This window comes from Centruroides sculpturatus, unplaced genomic scaffold, assembly GCF_000671375.1.
Source record: "Centruroides sculpturatus isolate CEXI.00-Female unplaced genomic scaffold, Cexi_2.0 scaffold197, whole genome shotgun sequence".
In the NCBI taxonomy this organism is placed as follows: domain Eukaryota; kingdom Metazoa; phylum Arthropoda; class Arachnida; order Scorpiones; family Buthidae; genus Centruroides; species Centruroides sculpturatus.
In genome coordinates, this window is record NW_019384591.1 from 607,890 (window position 1) to 630,311 (window position 22,422).

The window sequence follows — 22,422 nt, forward strand, 5'->3', positions numbered from 1 at the left end:
TGACTAAAGATATAAGAATTTATTAGGATCTTAAAATCACGCTAAAATTTTCAGGTTTCCACTTTAAATGATTTTTTAATATATTCAATGAGCAAATATGAGCAAAAAACATTAATATAAGTGAAAATTTTTCCTCTTAAATTATTAAAAAAAACTGTGTATGTATGTATGTATGTATGTATGTATTATATATACAAAGACACATGGCATGATTAAAAAGAAATCAGACTATTCCCAGTATTTGACAATAATGCAAAGTTAGTCTTTTTGCCAACAAGAATATATAAATATCTTAGACATTTGAGCAGCAGCCTGTCACATGACATTGAGATTTTCAAACTGAAACAGTTGCTATACATGATTTTGTAATGTGTTAGTATCTGCAAACATTAAATTTTGCATTAAAGCTGAGAAATCAGCCACAAAGAACCTTGAAATGCTTCAGAAGTTCTTGGAAGCCATGGGCAAGACCAATCTCTGACACCCAAACAAGCAAGGCCAGTCAGAAGCACGATAAAGAGCATGTTGACAGTTTTTTCAACCATAAAGAAATTGCATAATGCAAACTTGTTCCTCCTGGTCAGACAGTGAATTCACTTTTTACTGTGATGTTTTTAGACAATTGCATAGAGATCTTGATTACAAAAGACCAGAACTGTGCCAGAATCAAATCTAACTCTTTCATCATTACAATGCTCCTGCATTGTATTCCAATTCACACAAGCATTTTTTATGAGAAACAACATAACAGTCTTCCCAGTCTATATATTTGATGGGTTTAGCTCCTTATGATTCTTTCTGTTCTCCAGAATGAAACTGAAGCTCAAGGGAAGCATTTCAATATGGTTTAGACAATCTAATCCAAATTTCAACAGGTGCTTTGAAATTTTTAAAGCAATGGTTTCAAAAGAGCATTTGAAGCTTGGCAGAAGCAGGTCACTGCATAAATATAGGTAGGAACTACTTTGAAGGGGATAAAGGCCATTAAAAAGAATTTAAATTAGTTAAGTATTAAAATCATTATAGACAAAAATCAGGTTTCTTTTTGATTGCCTCACATATATACATTAAAAAGCTGAAAAATTGTACCTTAGATATTAAGAAATACAAAAATATTACAATTAAAATTATTAATTTATTTGAATCTGGTATTTACAAGTAATAGCATTAAATAAAATAATATAAGAAATACCTAGATTCTTTCTGTGGACTTTCTCTTTCTTGAACACCACTTCCAGCAAGATTTGTGCCAGAAATATCTAAAGATGTTAAATGTGGTAAACTCTCCACAATTTGCCTTAATGTTTGATTAGGGTATTTATAATGTCCACGTTTTTCATTACATTGTGATACATCTAAATGTCTAAAAAGATGATAAAATATTTTTATGACAAGATTTATAAAGTTTTATAATTTAAAGTAAATTTGTTAAAAAATAAAAATTTTCCAGAATAAAAATATGCAATTTTGATTAATATTCAAACTTCCAACAGACTCCAAACAAATATAAAATATTTCACATATGTTACTAATCAATTAAGATAAAGATCTTTACTTAAATTAACACTCCTAAACCTTACAATTCCAGTAATAAACATTTAATATCAAACTAATGTTTTCGACCGTACATTCAGTCTTCTTCAGGTTTAAAAACTGTTAGATTCGAACATGTGAATGCATAGAACAAAAATTCTAAAATTATTTTCAAAAAATGGAACAGTACCACTGTAATTTAAAAGAATAAAAACTTATGCATGTGCATTGCCATGTCGACAACATGTTAAATGTGATACATACTTTCCTATAATGACCTATATGTGATCCATACGTTGACATACATATAATGACATAAATGCGATACATACGTTCCTATAGTGACATATATAAATACATCAAATGGAAGTGTGGCTTATAACCGCTAGTGTGGGCATTGCTAGTTCATTCATAGCAGTATTTCCAAGAGTGTGACACATTACCGGCATCATTAGAGTTAATGCAATTGGTGCGTAACCCGGCCTTGTAAATTTCAAGTGCCTCAAGGTTTCGTAAGTGTTCTACACGGTGAGAAAGTTTAATCAGTTTAGCCTCATGTAGGTCAGCTCTTATGCCGGGTTCAGATCTTTACTTAAGCACAAAAATCAGAAAATACAGCAAAAAATAAACTTTAAAAAAAATTTGAGTTATCTAAATTAAAGTTTATTTTTTGCTGGATTTTCTGGTTTTTATTTATATATACAGCAAGACCGTGCTTAATGTTGCTTCAATTAATGCTGATTCAATATAACATAGTCTGCTTGAAGCCTAAAAAAAAAGATCAAAATTTACACTGATTCAAATTATTGCAGTATTTTGCTGATTCATTTATATTATATGATTATTCATGAACATGAACCAATCAGCAAAAGGTAGTAATTCTTCATAGCCTAAATCTATGTTTGGTGCAATTTTGGAAAAATGTAACATCATGGATGCCATAGGCAATATCAACTTTGCATGGCAAAAATTAACTGATGAATGCATGAACAGAATGTGGAAGAAGTTATGGCTGAAGGTATCCAAGAATTCTCAATGGGAAGAGCCTATTGCTGTATCATTAGGTTAACCAAATTGTCAACCTAATCGATACAGCAGGACTAGATGTAGACAAGCAGGATATTGAGGAGTTACTGCAGGTTTTTGGTGAGAGCCTTACCAACGATGACCTTCAAGAACTGGCAGAACAAGGAATTCCTGTAGAACTGGAAAATAGAGATTCTGAAAACAAAGAACCCAAAAATTTTCTCTACAGATTTTCTTAGTAAAAAGTTTGGTAAGGATAACCAAAATCATTGTTCAAATTGTAGCAAATGATCTAAATTTTGAAAAGAGTGCAAAAGCAAGATGAGGCATTTTGGATGCAATCTTCTGCTACTGACATTTGCTTAAGGAAAGAAAAACAAGCAACAAATGAAACTACACGACTTTATCGTAAAAAATAAGAATTTCAGAAGAGCCAGGACCTTCATCACAAAAAATGAACTTTACATTTCTCTGTGCATATGTTTCTGTATTATTTAACATATATTATGTAAATTAATATAAAAATAACTTAAAATTAAAGTAAAATTTGTTTATTTTTGGTTGTGTGTTCCCCTTTCCCCATTTACTCTATGTTAAAATGACCTTGTTTAATGCTGTTTTGTTTAGTGCTTAGGAATGCATCCCCAGGGTTAAGCGGGGTCTTATTGTACTATTTCATCCAGCTATTAGGAAACATTGACTATATCTAAACATTTTCAGATTTTATAAATTTATTCTGAAATAATGATTTTTTTATCTTCAGAAGAATTTATTATATAACATAAAGGAAGATTAACAATAAGCCTTTACTCCACTTTTTACAATTTTTAATACAAATGTATTATATTAAGCATACATAGAATTAATTACACACAACTTTACTACACATATGTAGATTAATAGTTTCATGTTTGTGACAACCCTTTCATTGTAATAATATTCTACATATGTGTAATAAATTATATTAAACATATGTGAAGATATAATCAAATAAGCCCAATCCATATAAATATTCTATTTTTACAGTAACATCTTACAATATATAAGATAATATAAACAAAAATACTAGAATGTTTTATAGACAAACTCTATTTCAGTGTTAATTCAGTAAATATAAAATATACATGTACCACAGTATACATACATGTATACTGTGGCACATGTTACAGTTTAATTAACTAATAACTAACAGTATTTTAATTTTTAGTTGTGATATCATTATTATATTAATTAATTATATTAATTGAAGATATAAAAAATTATATTTACTGTATATATGTTGTATAAAGAAATTTCCCTAAAAGTAAGTTTCATCACACAATCGTGTACACCCATCCTTCTGCAGCAACAAAAATTGTTTATTAAACTGAAAAAAACTAATGTTTTTGTCATATTTAATGACCTTCATCAGGTTGAAAATTTTCTATTTTTAGAACATACTTTTTATATTATTTATTATTATATAATGGCAAAAAGCTTAATTTTGAGGATATGTTTAATGTATAATTTTGAGAAATGGATTTTATAAACAACTGTAAATGCTAATAAATATATTCATCATTAAGTGCGACCCCACTTAAGATATGACACAACACTCCTTTATTTCCCCACCCCGTTGACCTTAATCACCAAAATTTAATAGCATCAATCCACCTAATACACAAACCTCCTTGCAAAATTTCAGAATTTTTCAATAAAAAGCAGAGGAGTTATTAGCTTTAAAGAAGGTGAACAAAATTGTGCCCCCACATACACTAACATCACACATACAGAAAAAAAATACCCCAAATTTTTTTGCATTTCATGATGTTTTCAAGGTCCCAAGTCAAAAAATATAAAAATCTTAGGGAGGGTCATTTTTTGATCAATTGCCATACTTTCCCTGTTATATATAACAGAGTTAGGAAAGTAAAATGCCCTAGAAACTTTTATTTTAACATCTCTAATGCATTCACTGCTGTTTTACGTTTATTTCACTACTTCTCCAATATAGGCATTGTTATAGAAATTACTTTGCCATATTTGATGGGATAATTTAATTTCATTTAAGAATCTGAAAGTGTACTTAAATGTAATGTACATACTGGATAACAAACTAAGAATAAAATACATCTTTAAAAATCCAGCAAATAAATACTGTATTAATAAAATAAAAATGTTTTCAACCATTTTTTAACGATCTTCCTCGGTTAACATAAAAATAGAATGTAAATATGAAAATATAAATAACGAAGAACATAGTTGTGGTCGATAAAATAAACAAACACAAATAATATAAATTAAGTTGAAAATGTCACTTAACAAAATAAAATAAAACTAAAATAAAAATGTCTCTTAATAACATTAATTTTCGTAAAAGGACCACCACGCAGTAGCTAATGCATCCGTATCCCTATGGTTGATGCAACCAGTTCTCTTGTGCACTTTAAAGATCTCCAACTTTTCAAGATATTTCATAGTGTGTAAATTCATTGTTGGTTTAATTATTGCTGCTTGATCTCAATGGACTTGAATGTCTTGTTGTCTTGAGTAAGCTGATAGCATGGTGTTGTCTAGGTTCTTATTAATCATATATTTATGCTCCTTGAGACGTTGCTGCAAGTTGCACATCGTGGCGCCCACATATACAAGATCAGAATCAAAACCTAGACCAGCAGTCGGCAACTCAAATGCATTGGCGTGCCATAAAACATGTAATTGAAAATACTGGACACTACATGTGCCACTAAAATAAAATTATAAAATTTATTGCACATTAACACATTTTTATTTAACTATAAAATACACACTATATAAAAATATTATAAAAAAATTACAATATTTAAACATTAGTGACTCCCTTGTGGTTCAATTTTAGAAGCTAACACATCAATATTTGGTTCATAGTTTGAAGTTTTTAACTTTATGCATAATTGGTGTGCCACTCAAAATTCTTTCACATGCCACTAGGTGGCATGTGTGGCATAGGCTGCCGACCGCTGACCTAGACAACAGCATGCTGTCAGCTTACTCAAGACAACAAGACATTCAAGTCCATTGAGATCAAGCAGCAATAATTAAACCAACAATGAATTTACACACTATGAAATATCTTGAAAAGTTGGAGATCTTTAAAGTGCACAAGAGAACTGGTTGCATCAACCATAGGGATACGGATGCATTAGCTACTGCGTGGTGGTCCTTTTACGAAAATTAATGTTATTAAGAGACATTTTTATTTTAGTTTTATTTTATTTTGTTAAGTGACATTTTCAACTTAATTTATATTATTTGTGTTTGTTTATTTTATTGACCACAACTATGTTTTTCGTTATTTATATTTTCATATTTACATTCTATTTTGGTGTTCTATTTTTATGTTAACTGAGGAAGTTCATTAAAAAATGGTGAAAAACTTTTATTTTATTAATATTTATTTGCTGGATTTTTAAAGGTGTGTTTTATTCTTAATCTGAAAGTGTCTATGTAAATTGTTTTTGGTCGTTTTCGAACAAATAAATAAAATTATTTTATTTGTAAATATTATTAATAATTATTAAATAAATAATTAAAATATTAATAAAATAATACAAATAAAATTATTTTATTTTTAAAGAAAACACATATAGGAGCTAATTGTTTGCATATTTTTCATAAAATTAATTATATATCAAACATCCATGATAAAAGAATTGACACTTTTTAAATAGTCAACCTAAAAAAAATTATACCAAGAAGTCTAATTATTTTAAAACTGCCAATTTCTTAAAATGGTATTTTAAGAATTTTAAAATTATTATAATGAATGAAAAATGTCTTGATTCTATAAAAAGTTCTTTTTATTTTTATTTGATAATTACAGTGCTTTTTAATATTGTCTGCTTTTACTTTTAAATTGCAAATTTAAAAATATAAGATCTATATATTTTCCATCATTGTTAAAAAGTCTTTAGTAACAGCTGATTAATAAATAAAATATTCAAACAGCTTTCCTTCAGTCTTTTAGGCATTTTTATTTATATATTTTTACAGTTCTGTGACCCTTCACCAAAACTTCTACAAATATACAAAAAAACAATAAAGTTATATCTTTAACTTCCTTTGAATTATTTTAAACAAACATTTATTTATTTACCAAACTTTCATTAATTCTTATATTTCTTTTCAGATACTTTACCATTTACAAGAAAGTTTAAATTCATATTCCAATTCTTTTATATAAGTGAATTTATTTCAAACAAATCTAAGATAATATGAAATATTGATGCTATTAACTTAGATGTTAATAAGCAACACTAAAATAAAGCTTAATTACATTTATCTGAAAGTAAAAAACAATTCTTTTCACAAATCAATCAGTTATTAATTAATTAACAAATTAAAAAATATTTTTCAATTAAAATTTTAAAGAGAGAGATTAATATTCAGTTGTTCTATATTATTTAAAAAACTCTAAAAAAACTTGATTTGTACAAGGAAAACAATCTAATTCTTGTGTTTCTTTTTAAATATTTTCTATTTACTGCTTACACAATTCTAATTTTTCCTACTATCGATATGTACAGTACCAAGAACAAGCTGGCTGTTTCTTTTTATTCCCATTTTCTTAATCGAACATATCCAGTCAATGCCATTATGTGCTTTTCTTTTTTAATTCACCAATATGCTCAAAAATTTTATCCCATAACACTCTAACATACACTCTACAAATTAATATGAATTTTTTTTACTTTATAAATTAGCATAAATTGCTTTATCTTGATGCTTGCCAGCCTTAGATGAATTTATATTTATGTATCATTTTCACTTCTTATTAAATCAAAAATATTTATTCTAACAGTAAGAATTCTGTACTATTAAAAGAAGATAATGCTTATTGTAAACTGAAAAACTAAACATTCTATTCAGTGTTGTCACTCTTACCTAACGTTAAAACAAAGTATTAGTATATTAAATGTTGCATTGTTGGTCAATTAATAATAAAGTGAAAAGTGAATTTATTCAATTAACTAGCAGACTCGGCCACACGTTGCCATGGCTCAAAATGTATCTATTATAAATATGTAACACTTCCCTTGTGGGAAGAATATCTAAAAATCCCTTCTTAGTGTACATTCTCTTGATGTACCCTATTAAAACGCAATCAAGAACACAAAAAACTGCATCTAAAATAGTATAATAGAAGCCAAGTTCTTCAGGGTAAGTCTTAATCCTGTCCCTCTCCCCTGCAGGAGGAATTTCAACATCTAAATTATATAAAAACGTGCAAATTCGAATGCAATGTTGTGTCAAAATTTCAAAGCAATCAGTGAAGAACTTTCGGAGATTTAAGATTTTGAACAAACGAACATTACATTTTTATTTATAAAGATTAATTCCTCTTTAAACATCAAATTACCTTTAAAAATAATTCTAATATTTTTCTGATTAAAAAGTATGCGGTAGTATCCCCGCTCTTACCACATAGTTGGATTGTGAGAAAATGTCGTTGAGAGTGCATCTCCTGTAAGTTTAATGTCTTAAACCGAAGTTTCATTCTCAGAAATGTCTCTTGAACTATATGGCAATAGTAAACAAAAAAACAAAAAATATGGAATAGCTAAATCTATATATATAAAATTGCTTGTCCTGACTGACTGACTCATTCACTGACTGATTCATCATCGCCCAGAGCAAACTGCTGAACCTAAAGAGGTGAAATTTGGTACACAGTTAGGGTACATCATGAAAACGTTCACTAAGAAGGGATTTTTCGAAATTCCCCCGCAAGGGGGAGAGGGAGAGCATTAAGGCTTAACCGGAAGAACCGCTTCTACTGCACTATTTTAAATGCAATTTTTTGTTTTTATCTGCATTTTAGTAGGGTATGCCATGGGAATGCACAATAAGATGGGATTTTTCAAAATTTCCCTGTGAAGGGGAGAGGGAGACAATTAAGGCTTAACCGGAAAAACCGCTTCTACTGTACTATTTTAGATGCAATTTTTCGTTTTTATCTGCGTTTTAATAGGGTATGCCATGGGAATGCACAATAAGACGGGATTTTTCAAAATTCCCCCGCGGGGAGGAGAGGGAGAGGATTAAGTCTTAACCGGAAGAACGGCTTCTACTATACTATTTTAGATGCGATTTTTCGTTTTTATCTGCGTTTTAGTAGGGTATACCATGGGAATGCACGCTAAGAAGGGATTTTTCGAAATTCCCCCTCGGGGGAGAGGGAGAGGATTTAGTCTTCATCGAGTACTTAGGTGTATTAAATTAATAACATTTCAGACATTGTTATAAATATTTTTATCTATTTCGATTTTAAAAATGTTTGAACTGTTTTAAATTTGAATTTGTTATTGCATATTGGTTTGATTATAGAACGATTGTAAACGTTCCAGAAAATTGATCAAATTGAAAATAGTTCGTTTGATTCTTGGCAATTCTCATCATTCTCAGCGGTAGGTGTTATATAACAATTATTTTATGGTTGTTGAAATACTGAATATAAATGGGGTTTGCTTGCAAAATTTTCATGGGCGAAGTCGCGGGTAACAGCTAGTATTTTATAATTTTCCAGGTGAAAAATATTTGTTTAAGAAAAACTAAGACACACTAGTACTAAGTTAAAATTGTATGTGGTGCCATCTGTTATGAGATTTCATTAAAAAATAACTTTATTTGTTATTAACTTGCAGGAGAAGGAATTTAGACATATATATTATGTGCAGAGCTAGCCCTACCATAAGGCAAACGGAGGAGCTGCTCCAGGCACTAAGTCCTAGGGGGCGTCTCAGTGGTAAAGAAAATTAAAGGGTATAAATTAGGGGCAACCAAAGGGAGTGCCATAACAGGATCTCACTCCATCCTGAAACTTGCCTCGTGCTGGCACTGATTATGTGAGAATATGGGCGAGGGGACTGAGCCCTCTATTTGTTGAGTTGGTAAAACTCGCCCACTTTGTATTTGGGATGGCTTTTTTTTGAGTGGCGAGAGGGTTGGGAAAGTTGACAGATGTCCGTGTTTTGGAGTGACAGGAGACAGGTTTTTAACAGACAACAACAAAAATTTATTATATAACTAAACCTATGATACATAAAACTAAGCCTTAAAGATTAGATGCGGTTAAATGAGGTTACATATTGTCAATCCCCTCTGAAGGGAATTGACAAAAGTTTCTAATCAGCTCGCATGCTGACCTACTGACCTAGCTCTGTTGCTACTTCCACTGAGAGAGAGAGAGAGAGAGAGTTCACAATAGATACCTCAATCTTATCTATATAGATACATCTGTAGATACCTCAATATTTGTTGGTCAAATTAGATGACGTTCGTTCGATCAGAGGAATTCATATAAGGAAATTAAACTCACGCCAAAATTTTTCGGAAAACAAGTTTCTGAAATTTTTCTTGTCAAGAAAAATTTTCCGTTTTCCACTTGGAACACTCTGCAAGTTCTATCTTTCAAATCTGTTTCTTTTTCGCTTGAGGACAACGACATAATACTCTAAGATAAACGACTTCCAACAACTTAACACTGCGTTGAATAATAACAATCCACGAAAAAACCTTTTTTTTACGAGTGTTATGTCACAATTAAAGGTGGAGGTCGAAAGTACTTGTGGAATTTAATTGTGACATAACACTCGTAAAAAAAAGGTTTTTTCGTGGATTGACATAATACTCGTCGAAAGTACTTATGATATAAGAAAAATTCATATTAATGCTGAACTCAGTGCTTGTTATCAAGAAGCTAAAGAGAGGAATTCGAAGAGGATTGGCGATTGTATGGCAGGTCTTCTTATCGTTGACTTGCATGGGCTGGGACAGTCCATTTGTGGAGGTCCGCTGAACTTGGCACCTAGTCGTTGATTACTCTGGATACTAATTAACCTATTTACCTTCCTTTGGACTTCGTATGGGATGACTGCCCAGGACTTTGATGTCTCCACCTTTTATGTTTGATGCCTGGGAAAATGATCATGTGATTGACTATTGACATGTCGAAGGTTCATTCCAAGGTGTGGACATAGGTTTCTTCCGATGATGTGTAATAGCAGCTGTCCCTCTTTCACAATCAAATGTTTTCCTTTTGCCATCTTGTTATCAAAATTCCTCTCCGTTTGTTTAGAGAGAACCTCATCTGATCCCTTCTAGAGCAATTTTTTTTTATAACAATCGCGTTAAGAAATTAAATTACAAAGTTGTAATTTTGCATGAAATTTGCTCATTCCTCCGCTCAGGCCCGTAGACAGGCACATGGGCTCACAATTATATAAAAACACACCCGTATTTGAATGGAATGTTGTGTGAAAATTTCAAAGCAATCGGTGAAGAACTTTCGGAGATTAGCTATTAGGAACAAATGGACATTACATTTTTATTTATATAGATTGTCATCCTTGAATAATATTCACACTCAATTTCTAAAGAATAGAAATTGAGTGTGAAATTTGCTACTAGTAAATGCCTTCTAACAAATAGCATAGTGATAAGAAGAAAAAAGTTATAGACAGCACATTGCTAGAATAAATACAATATATATATATTCTCTTGACTGTATAGTCTTAATAGTTCTGGTATCTTTTTGCTATTTGTACACTATAATTGAAATTTGCTTCTTATATAATATCCTATTTCTTTATTTACTATAATATTGATTTCCAATCTTTTCTATTTCTTTTATTTAAAACTCATGCATTTTAATAATCTCTCTTTTTTTTTTTGTTTGTTATTTTAACTTCCTTTTCCAGTTATTTTCCAGTACAATCCAACTTTTCTGGAAAGAAGTAAATATCGCACTATTTCATACTATATGGCATGTGGGATTTCATATGTATTTAGATATTCTGGCTAAAAAGCTTCTTTCCATAAATATATATACTTTGTATAATTCATATAGCTAAAAAAATGTACCTTTTCTTCATTTATTTAATCTCTTTATAATGTGACTTTGACCTTAATAATTTTAAATTCTTTTCATAGTCATCAAATAACCCTGCTCTCCATGTCATTAACAAGTTCATTATTAATTGTAAACTGTTGATGTTTCCATAAAATTATTTCCTCAATAAAAAACAGTTTTTTAAAAATACTGATAGTTTATAGTTAAAATTTAAATAATTGAAAACTATACTGATATATGATCATTTTTACAGTAATTTATAATATTTTAAATTTAATAAAAAATGTCTAATACTGTAAATTACTTTACTTTTTCAATTATTCATTAATAATTTAACAAATTCTCTTGTATTTTACTCAAATATCCTATCACACTTGATCTAATTTTGGAATTGCATAGAGTAGTAACTTTCTCAGGTCAAATAAAAAAAACACATGGAATGTGCTGTGCCAAAAATTCAGGTAATGTTTCAACTAAATTGTATTCAACTAGAATGACAAAGTTTCATGCATTCAGTATAAAAATAATTATAAATATTAAAGTTCAAATAAGATTTGCNTATTCAATTTAAACAATGATACACAAAATCAATGTATTTTAACAAGCAGGAAGTTTTTGATATTGATTCTTCAATATGAAAAGATGGTTTTGATAAAATAAATAAGAAAGAAGATGAGTAAAATGAAAGTGAACCAGAAAATTTATTCACAAACTGTTACCTTTAACTTATCTAACCACCTAAAAGAGGTTTTTTTAGACTAACAAACAAATTTTTATATCCTTCTAATCCGACTTTTTACTGGAGTTCAAGAATTACTCAGAAACAATTTTAATTTCCAGATGTTTTATTTACGTGCATTTTGGATCTAACATTTCCTCCGATTCCTTCTCAGTCTACAGAGCATACAAAATTGTTTTATAAATTTAGAAAAACCAATTTTATACTGCTGTTCTAAAACTTTTCTTAAACTGACCTTGAATTATTTAAGATTATTTATGCAATATATTTTTTAAAAATTGTTTTATAAATTTAGGAAAACCAATTTTATACTGCTGTTCTAAAACTTTTCTGTAAGAGAGTTTGTTTTATATTAGAGAAGTACTTTTTCCAATATAGCTAAGTTCAGCTTTTTTTAGTACAGGTTTTAGTATATTTGAATAAATATCAAATTATATTTTGATATACAGTCGACCCCCCTATAAGATATAGATACGTTCCAATTTATTAGGAATCCGATTTCTTATAAGTCGTTCCAATCACAGCCCGACACGTGTCAAGTTTACGGATTACGGCTGATTGAAAGGTTTTCTTCCATAAAATTAATCGATTCTACACTAATCCGACTCAACATTTCCAAAATACTTATATTTTTTCGTAGTTTTATAGGAATCGTAATTATAGGGACTGTAATTATAGGGGGGGTCGACTGTAAACTCAAAAATATTTAGGCCAATAAATCTTAAAACTTCTGATAATTTTTCTTTTCCTATTTAACTGATATAATAACAAAAAGAATTGGTAACATTTAAATTACTGATTTGTCCTCAACCTTTAATCTTAAACACTCCACAAGCTAAACTAAAAATGTTAAAACTGAAGAGAAAGAATGATGACAGCATAGATTTTTATTCATAGTATCATTTCAGTCAGACTAAATGGCTGTGTAAGGCTAAGTGCAAACTGGTCAATGTCATCACTTTCAACATGATGACAGATAAGGTTTGTATAGTCACTTGATAGTTTTCTTCAATGAACTTGTGACATAGTTCTACAAAAAGCAATAAACAGTTGAATTTGAAGTAATTAAATTTTTGTGATATCATTGCATGCTTAAATTTACTTATTCAATCAAGTCCAAAACTGGATCACATAAACATTTATATTTGTGATAAAGTAGAGCGTCGTTTATCCGAATCAATTGGGGACTGGGGTTGTTCGGATAACTTATTTTTCAAATAACCGATTATGTACGAAAAAATATATTAACCTATCCCATCCTGAAATTTTTCTCTGTTGCGTGTCGCTTTGCGTTGAATTTTCGTCGATGTTAAGCCTAACGTAAACTTTTTTAAATAATAATCGTGGCTATTGTATCGTTAAAAATTATTTGTTTATTTTTTACAAACAAAATAAATATATTGAAAAATATAAAAACAATAAAAAATTATACTTCAGAAATTAATTTAGTATCAAAAACGTAAAATATTTGAGTAGCCCAAGACATAGCCAAAGATTGCAGTGCCACAGCACTAGTGAAAATTTAAATTTGTCAACTGGAATTGTTTCAGATAACCGACTTTTGGATAAACGATGCTCTACTGTATATTCAATAGATAGCAATAATCCATATTAAATATAAATTGTTTGATTTTGCATTCAACAAAATTGAACAATTCTTATTTAGCGCAATAAGTTCCAAAGTGATTTCAATAAGCAAAGCTCATCTGTTAAAATTTCTTTGTAAATTTTCTAAGTTTCAGTTGTTTGTTTGTGTGTATGAGCATGTGTACTGTACATCCACACAAACAAACGACTGAATCATAAATTTACAAAAAAAATTCCAATGGATTAACTTTAAAAGTATCCTTCTCTGTAGTCTCTTTTCATACACCATCAGGGAATAACAATTTCATGGCAAAGTTAATCTTTATTTAGAGGCTTCTCATATGTCTCCACATGCAAAACATTTTAATTACTGAACATATTGTTATATAGTAGACAGGATCTTCTGTTTATTGCAATCGCAGATGATGTTATCACTCAATTAATGTTATTAAAATTAACACGTTCCAAAAAATTCAAGTTATAATACACTGTTGGCCATTAAAAATGCTACACAAGGAAGGAAAACAAATAACAGAGTCATATTTTCTGTACACATACAATATAATGGGAAAAAGACATGATTGAATTGATAGGTAATTTTGAGATATAGAACATGCAGAAATCAGTACCCGGAGCAACTATAATCCAGCTGGGTATCGAGTTGAACAGAGTTTGGATGGCAGGTGCAGGTACAATAGTTCATGTGGTTTCAACTCTATGCCAGAGTTCAACTATCGTACTGGAAATGTGGTGGTAATATGCCAGTACGATAGATGTGGCCGTGTGCCAGTTTCTCAGCAACCACTGACTAGATGTTATCAATTACTGAGAGATCTGGAGAACATGCTGGCTAGGGCAGCAGTTGAACACCCAGTTATTTAGTTTTAAATTTATACGTGTTCTTCTCTTGAACGGTCATGTTCAATTAAAACATTTTATTTGCCTGAAGACAACGGAAATATATTTGTCAAAAGCGCTCGAATGAGTGAAAAAACGATTAGTAACGCTAAACACAGTGAGTTTTAATTACCAATTAATATTACTTGGCATGAATAGCATACTAGCCTATGTTGAACACCCTCTGTATTCAGAAAATTCAGGACAGCAAGGGAAATATACAGTAGTGCATTGTCCTGTTGAAAGTTAGAATGACAGAGGCCTCAAAGATAGGGCACAGCAATGGGCCTTAACACATCAGAAATGTAACAGTGGTTATGTGAACAAGAGGTGACTAGGATATGTACTCAATGACACCCCATACCATCACTCCAGGTGCTGGGCCTGCAAGACAACGATGAATGCAAACTGGCAATGATCATTCCCCTCAGTGCCTCCACACACAGATATAGCCATCATGATGTTGTACACAGAACTGGGCTTCGTCTGAAGAGACAAGAGACAATGTGATGCCACTCCTGCATCTATATTCATCATTGAACACATCATTGTAGACATGCCTGTCTCTGCAACATCAAGAGAAGCTGCAGTGGTTGCCATGCTGGTAATCCACAGTGCTGCCGACTGTCTGTGCAGACACTTGTTCTGAAAACAACCCAAGTTCCTGACTCAGAGTATGTGATATGGCTCAAGGCCATGTGGAAAAGCTGTTTGTCTTTCAGATGTTATTGACCAAGGGCTACTGAGAGCCCGCATGGTGTTCTGTATGTCCCTCCTGGACCCATCAATTCCATATTCTTATGACAGTCATGGGATCACGACCAATGCAAATAGCAATAGCATGGAATGATAAACTGTAGTCCCTGTAGGCCATGTTTCTACCACAATCAAACTTTGATATGTATTGGTAGGCATTCCTCCTTCTTACACAAGGCATAACAAAACCTTTACACAAGCAACCAACACACAAATACAATTTTCATGTGAGAAACTGGCTTTACAATCTTCCTGTTTATACAGATTGTAGGTGGCCTTACTACTACCTGCTTTGCTGGTATATGTTGAAATGCTAATCATTTGCATATCCCAGCATGTTGTACATTTCATGCAAATTTTGCATTTGTTGTGTACCACCTTCATGGTGTAGCAATTTTAATGGGCAACAGTGTACATTAAAAAACTTTGTTATTGTTACCAAAATTTGGTTATTCTTATCTTATCCTTATCTTATTCATTATCTTTAGATAAATGCTTTACTTTCATGCTAGTAATGTCAATATACAGCTAATAACAAGAAATTGTTATGTTATTGTTATTAGCTGTACACTGCTTTCAATTAATTATTCTAATCATTATTTTCTCACAATACAATAGTTTAAATTGCAAGCATTACACAAGTTGTTATTGAAGTTGGCAGCATGCAAAAAATACTGAATGATTTATTTATTAATTAATTATAATAATTAACAAGTCTTTAAGTTATACACTTTTAAACTGTTTTAATATGCTCTTTTAATTCAGAGTCAATGAAACAAGAATTTCCTCTAACAGTAGTCTTAATTACCTAATTTGCATAATGTTATACAGTTGATTACAGTAGAGCGTCGATTTTCCGAATCAATTGGGGACTGGGGTTGTCCGGATAACTGATATTTCGGATAACCGATTTATGTACGAAAAAATAGATTAACCTATCCCATGTTGAAATTTTTCTCCGTTGCGTGTCGCTTCGCGTTGAATTTTCGTCGATGTTAAGCATAACAAAGACTATTGTATCGTTAAAAATTATTTTTTTATTTTGTACAAACAAAATAAATATATTGAAAAATATAAAAATAATAAAAAATTATACTTCAGATGTTAATTTAGTATCAAAAACGTAAAATATTTGAGTAGCCCAAGACATAGGCAAAGATTGAAGCGCCACAGCACTGGTGAAAATTTAAATTTGCGGACTGGAATTCTTTCAGATGATTGACATTTCGGATGATTGACTTTCAGAAAATCGACGCTCTACCGTATTGTTAAAAGTCCCAAAATGATTACAAAAAATTATACCTACTGCATTTCAAAATTGTAACTTAATTCTATTTTTATCAAAATAAACATATTGATAAAACTAACACAATGAGCAAAACTTTGACAACAAAACAAAATATCCAGTCTCAATACATCAATATATTTTAAAATCTTGCATAATCAATTTATCTTTGACTGTTCATAACTATACTGTTATTGCAATTAAAATAAAACTTTTCAAAAAGTAAAGTTTTTGATTAGAAATATATGAAATGTAAGTATAACATTTATCATTATCACTTAAAACTAATACTCATTTGTCAAGAATCTGAGCTGGAAATTAATTGAAACAAATTGTTATAAATAATTTGTTCTAATTCATTTTTTTTTAAAACTATAATTAGGGTGACCACCTCTGAAGCTCTGTAAACCTGAAAAATATTTTTGTCACATGACTACCACCTGCTCTCTAATGATCATGTAACCATAGCCACATTTCTTTGGTCATAACACTATCAGTTTTATCCTGATCAACATTCAACAAGGTGGGTAAACCCAAATATAGGAACAGAGATGTGCAAATGTATTAGGGGACCAGGTGCACAGGGTGTATATCCCATTCATTAGGATTGTCACTATCAAAAGTATAATCTTTTCTTCTTTCCAGTAAAATGCTTATTCATTAAAAAACATTTTACTGGAAAGAGGAAAAGATTATAGTTTTTGATATTTGCAACTGGTTCCAGTTTTCCAATTTTCTTGAATTGTCAGTTTTCTTGTACAAAAAAACAGTGAATATTGCATAGACATTGTAAAATAGAGCACATTTATAACAACATAGTTTGTTATAAATATTTATTGACTAACTGTAAATTATGAAAAATTAAATAGACAATAAGTAGGGTTTTAAACTCAATGTTAGAATTATTACCAACTGATGCTCAATGACACCCTAACCAAGTCCCTAAATTTTATTTGCTTGTCTGATGCTGTAGTTCTGTGATAATTAACTATTATCTTCTTCATGGATCAATCATACAAGGGAAACTTTGTTTTTAAAGGAGATTCATTTTTATTGTTTTCCACCGAAATCCTTTTTTGGGCTATACTCCTCATCAGTCTGTTCTAGGAAACAGTATGTTGAAGTGTACATAAAGTAAATAAATATATAAAAGATATAGCACAGTAATTCTTTAAAAAGACTTTAAATTACTTGGTTGCTATCTACAATACTATAAAAAACACACCTTTAACAATCCAGCAAATAAAATTTACTAAATTAAAAATGTTTTCAATTGTTTTAATTGATCTTCAGTTACTGAAGAAGATCGGTTAAAACGATTGAAAAAGTTTTAATATAACAGAGATAACAAAGTTTTAAATGTATTCTTCTTTTTCATTAAATGTATTGTAGACTTATAAAATGTACTGTACATACTGGATAACTAAATATTATAAAAAAGACACATCTTTAACAATCCAGCAAATAAAATTTACTAAATTAAAAAATTTTATTTGCTGGATTGTTAAAGGTGTGTTTTTTATAATATTTAGTTATCCAGTATGTACAGTACATTTTATAAGTCTACAATACATTTAATGAAAAAGAAGAATACATTTAAAACTTTGTTATCTCTGTTATATTAAAACGTTTTCAATCGTTTTAACCGATCTTCTTCAGTAACTGAAGATCAATTAAAACAATTGAAAACATTTTTAATTTAGTAAATTTTATTTGCTGGATTGTTAAAGGTGTGTTTTTTATAATATTTAGTTATCCAGTATGTACAGTACATTTTATAAGTCTACAATACATTTAATGAAAAAGAAGAGTACATTTAAAACTATCATTGATTTATAAAATCTAAAAGGAAAAGTTATAACATTATATTATGAGATGATTACAAAAAATATCCAAATTGAAATGAAACTCAAGCAGCTTGCATATGGAAATTCTAGAGTTGGTACAACTGGCTACATTTTCATTGTTTTCCACGTTCAATGGGCAAGTGTACGAGCAAAATAGAGGTGTACCATGGGCATTCCCATTTCCAGAACACTTTGCAAGATGGTATTGAGATCATTAGAAAGAGAAATCATATCCAAATACGGTGATGACATCATTGTGTATGTGTGTTATGTAGACGATGTGTTACTAATATGGGAAAAGAAACCCAACATCAGAAACTTTATGGAAGATATTAATTTGAACACATTTGGATTAATAATAGAATTGGAGCAGAAAAGCGATGTTGCTATGCACTTCCTAGACATCTCGAACAACTTAAAGAGAAACACTGTCATCATGGATATTTACAGAAAACAGACGTGTAATGCAACATTCATACCATGGGTCTCACATGACCCAGTAAGCTATAGATTAGCAGCATTTATAACTCATAAAATGAGCATATACTCATTGCACCAAGATGCAAGATAGGATAAGAGAGCTAGAATACATTGAGGAGATGGCTCATCAGGTTGGGGTCAAGAGAAAAACAATAAAGAGAATGATATACAAATGGAGAACAGAAGAGGATGGAATGAACAAATGGAGAACAGAAGAGGATGGAATGAACAAATGGAGATGAGATGAAATGATATACAGAATGAATATGCTGTTGTTGAATACATGACAACCCTCAGAAATGTCTACAAAGAAATTGGGGTTGAAACTAACAAAACAATCATATTTAAAAGAAACCCCACAATAGATGGGATGTTAAGGAACAACAAAGAGGCGATTGACCCAACATGCATTCCTGGAATGTACAGAATACCTATAAAAAGACAGCAGAAGGCCTAATAACTTATGCTACATAGGAGCCACTACTAGATCACTAAACCAGAGGATCAAAGAACATAAAAGTAACATTCAAAAGGAGCAGCTGATTACAGCATTAGCAACTTATGACATAGCAGAACTATATTCTGTAATGATAAAATGGAACCAAGCAAAAATGATCCAAAAGATGCAGGATAAGCAATGGATTAAATATGCGAAAGCATGGCTTATTCATAAGGCTACAGAAAGGGGCAGGCAGTAAATTACAGAGAAAACACCACAGTTTCACCAGCCTGAAAAGTATTGATAAATAAAATCTAAGATGTAAGAGGATGCAAGTGCAAAAATACAACTATGAAAAGTATAATTTAGAGCATTTCTAGGAATAGGTTATTTCACTATGGGTAATAGACATTTTATATATTTATTGATTTTGCCATGTATCATGTGATACAGTATAATATGTAAAAATAACCAACATGCACATTTTTTAAAAATTTCTATTATTCCCAAAATAGAAGCTTATAAAAACCATTTTTGGAATATGGACAGTTTTGTCCTTTTGTGAAATTTTAAATTTTATGTATATTCCTGAAGAAGGTCAATCAAAAGGACCGAAAACGTTAGATGATTAGTAAATATTAGTTACTGAATATTTAACTGTTATGTGTTTGTTATTGTGATAGTGCAGTTACGGAAAGGATTAATAATACTATAAATTATATAAATGTATAAAGTAGTATATAAAAATTAAAACTGTATACTATTAAAATTAGAATGTAAAAAATTGCCAAAAGTGGAGGGTAAAACATTTAGTAAAAAAATGTGTTTTACTCATTTTTTTTTTTACTAAGTTACTAATGATTTTATATTGAGGAAAGGGATGGTATGAGTGTTATTTATGTTTACTGTGTATGGACTTCCCTCTGGTGATAATAATGTGGTCCCTACTTATAGGCCAAATTACTTAGCATTTAATTATTAATAGTAGCAATAATTTGAGGTATGGAAACCTGGAGAGTGAGTTAAGTCTAGAGAGGTAGTCACCCCAACTATAATCTATATAACTATATTTATTCTAATTTAATTTTCAACTAGAAATTTAAATTTTAAAATGTAAAATTAATTTCAATTAGCCTATTAGAATTATTAAACTTTAAATATAATACAAAACAATTTGTTAATTAAACAATAAAGAAATGACTCATGAAATATTTTATTAAACATAATTTTGTATATAGATTAAAACTGAAAAATAAATATTGCATTGTTCTAGTTAATATTCCTTACCTTAAAGTTTTTATTTGACAAATTGATGTAATTGCATCCTGTAAATGAGGAACATTATATAGAACCAGTGATGCTAAGTGTCTATGACTTACAAGATAATATAAATCTCCTAACTGTCGGCATGAAGACAAATCTAAATGAATAAGTAATTGGAGAGGCTTTAATAAGAGTGGAAAATAATCCTTTTCCATTGGTATTTCAAGTCCGTGGACAACAAGTCTCCGCAAAGATGGTGCATTTAAAATATAATTCTGTTCTTGATAAATACTTTTGCTTTTTACAAACTGATTTCCAGACATATTTACTTCTGTATCAGTCAAAGAATCTGGCAATATCTGTACTGAATTTCCTATTACTAAAGATAAAAGCTCAGAACTCATATTATTTAACAGCATCAGAGTTCTTTCAGTAAGTTTTACACATTGAGAAATGTTCAATTCTAATATATTGTGACGGCAGATAATCTCAATTCCATCATCACTAACTGATGTACCTTGTAAATTCACCTGTTTCAATCTTGTTGCAGAGTTATCAATAAATATCCTTAAGAAACTATCATCAATGACTCGATCAAGATCTTCAACAGATAACTTAAGCATCCGTTCACATATTTCAGCTGGAAGTGTAACACCTTCCCTTAACAAATACTCATTATGTACTGGATTGTATGTACAGAAAGTTTGTGGATTTTTAATACAATATTTCACACATATATCCAGCAATGTGTCTGGACTGTATTCTTCCCAAAGTGTTGGGAACTTCAGCATTTTTGTGTTTGGAATTCAGTCTACTGAGATTTAGACAAATACTTTCATTTACTCAGTTAATTTATTTTTATTTGATTCATGTCCATTAATCATAGAATCTGAAAAAAAAAATTGTTGAACAAAAGTTATTAATCCTCAATCTAATAAAATATTTTCATTAAAATTATTATTTATTCAAATTAATATAAACATTGTAAAGTACATTAACTATGCATAATCTATGTATTATTATTGTTTACTAGGATTTATACTACTTATAAATACTGTATAGGACTAAATGTATATTATACTGGTGTGATCAATTGGACACAAAGAGGTAGTAGTAGTAGTAGTAGTAGTAGTAGTAGTAGTAGTAGTAGTAGTGGTAGTAAAAATTAAAACATTTCTTATTTTCATGTGTTTTACCTGCTATTAATATATAAAAATCCTAGTGGACAATAATAATTTAAAATTATAAGGTACATATTTTTTATTACATTATTCACATAACTAGTTAATGAAAAACTATACTTAAAAATACTGCATTTTTCAACATTCTTTAATTGTAAATTGCATTTGTGAGGCTCCAGAAGTGGGTTGAAATTCGTGCACGGAAAATATTTTAATTTCGTATGAAAAAAAATTTTATAATTATTAATTTTATTGTAAAAAGAAACCGTCAAATGCAAAATGAATATTTTATGTCCATATAAGGACATATCTGTAAAAATTTCTAAGAAAGTCGAACTACTCAGGTTAAAACAACGGATGAATTACTGTACTTAGATTGAACGTCTTCGATAGGAATCAAATTGTCAATCGAAGTTGACTCACCCCACGATCTGGGCTCCGATCTCGTTACAATTCGTAACGAGGAGGGGAGACCAATTAGAGAACGGGGGCAGATCGACACCGACCTATTGGAATGTTC

At 30.1% G+C, this 22,422-nt stretch overlaps 1 protein-coding gene across 1 annotated transcript in view; it reads right to left on the reverse strand.

Annotated features, from left to right (window-relative positions):
- The window catches only part of LOC111624746 (protein zer-1 homolog), a 74,559-nt gene extending 52,917 nt beyond the window's left edge, over positions 1 to 21,642 (reverse strand). Inside the window, exons 1-2 of the mRNA XM_023367683.1 lie at positions 20,746 to 21,642; positions 1,193 to 1,363 (exon numbers count right to left, since the gene is read on the reverse strand). Coding sequence (XP_023223451.1) covers positions 1,193 to 1,363; positions 20,746 to 21,512 — 938 coding nt within the window. The 5' untranslated portion in view covers positions 21,513 to 21,642. The remainder of the gene's footprint in view (positions 1 to 1,192; positions 1,364 to 20,745) is intronic.
- Positions 21,643 to 22,422: the final 780 nt, after the last annotated feature.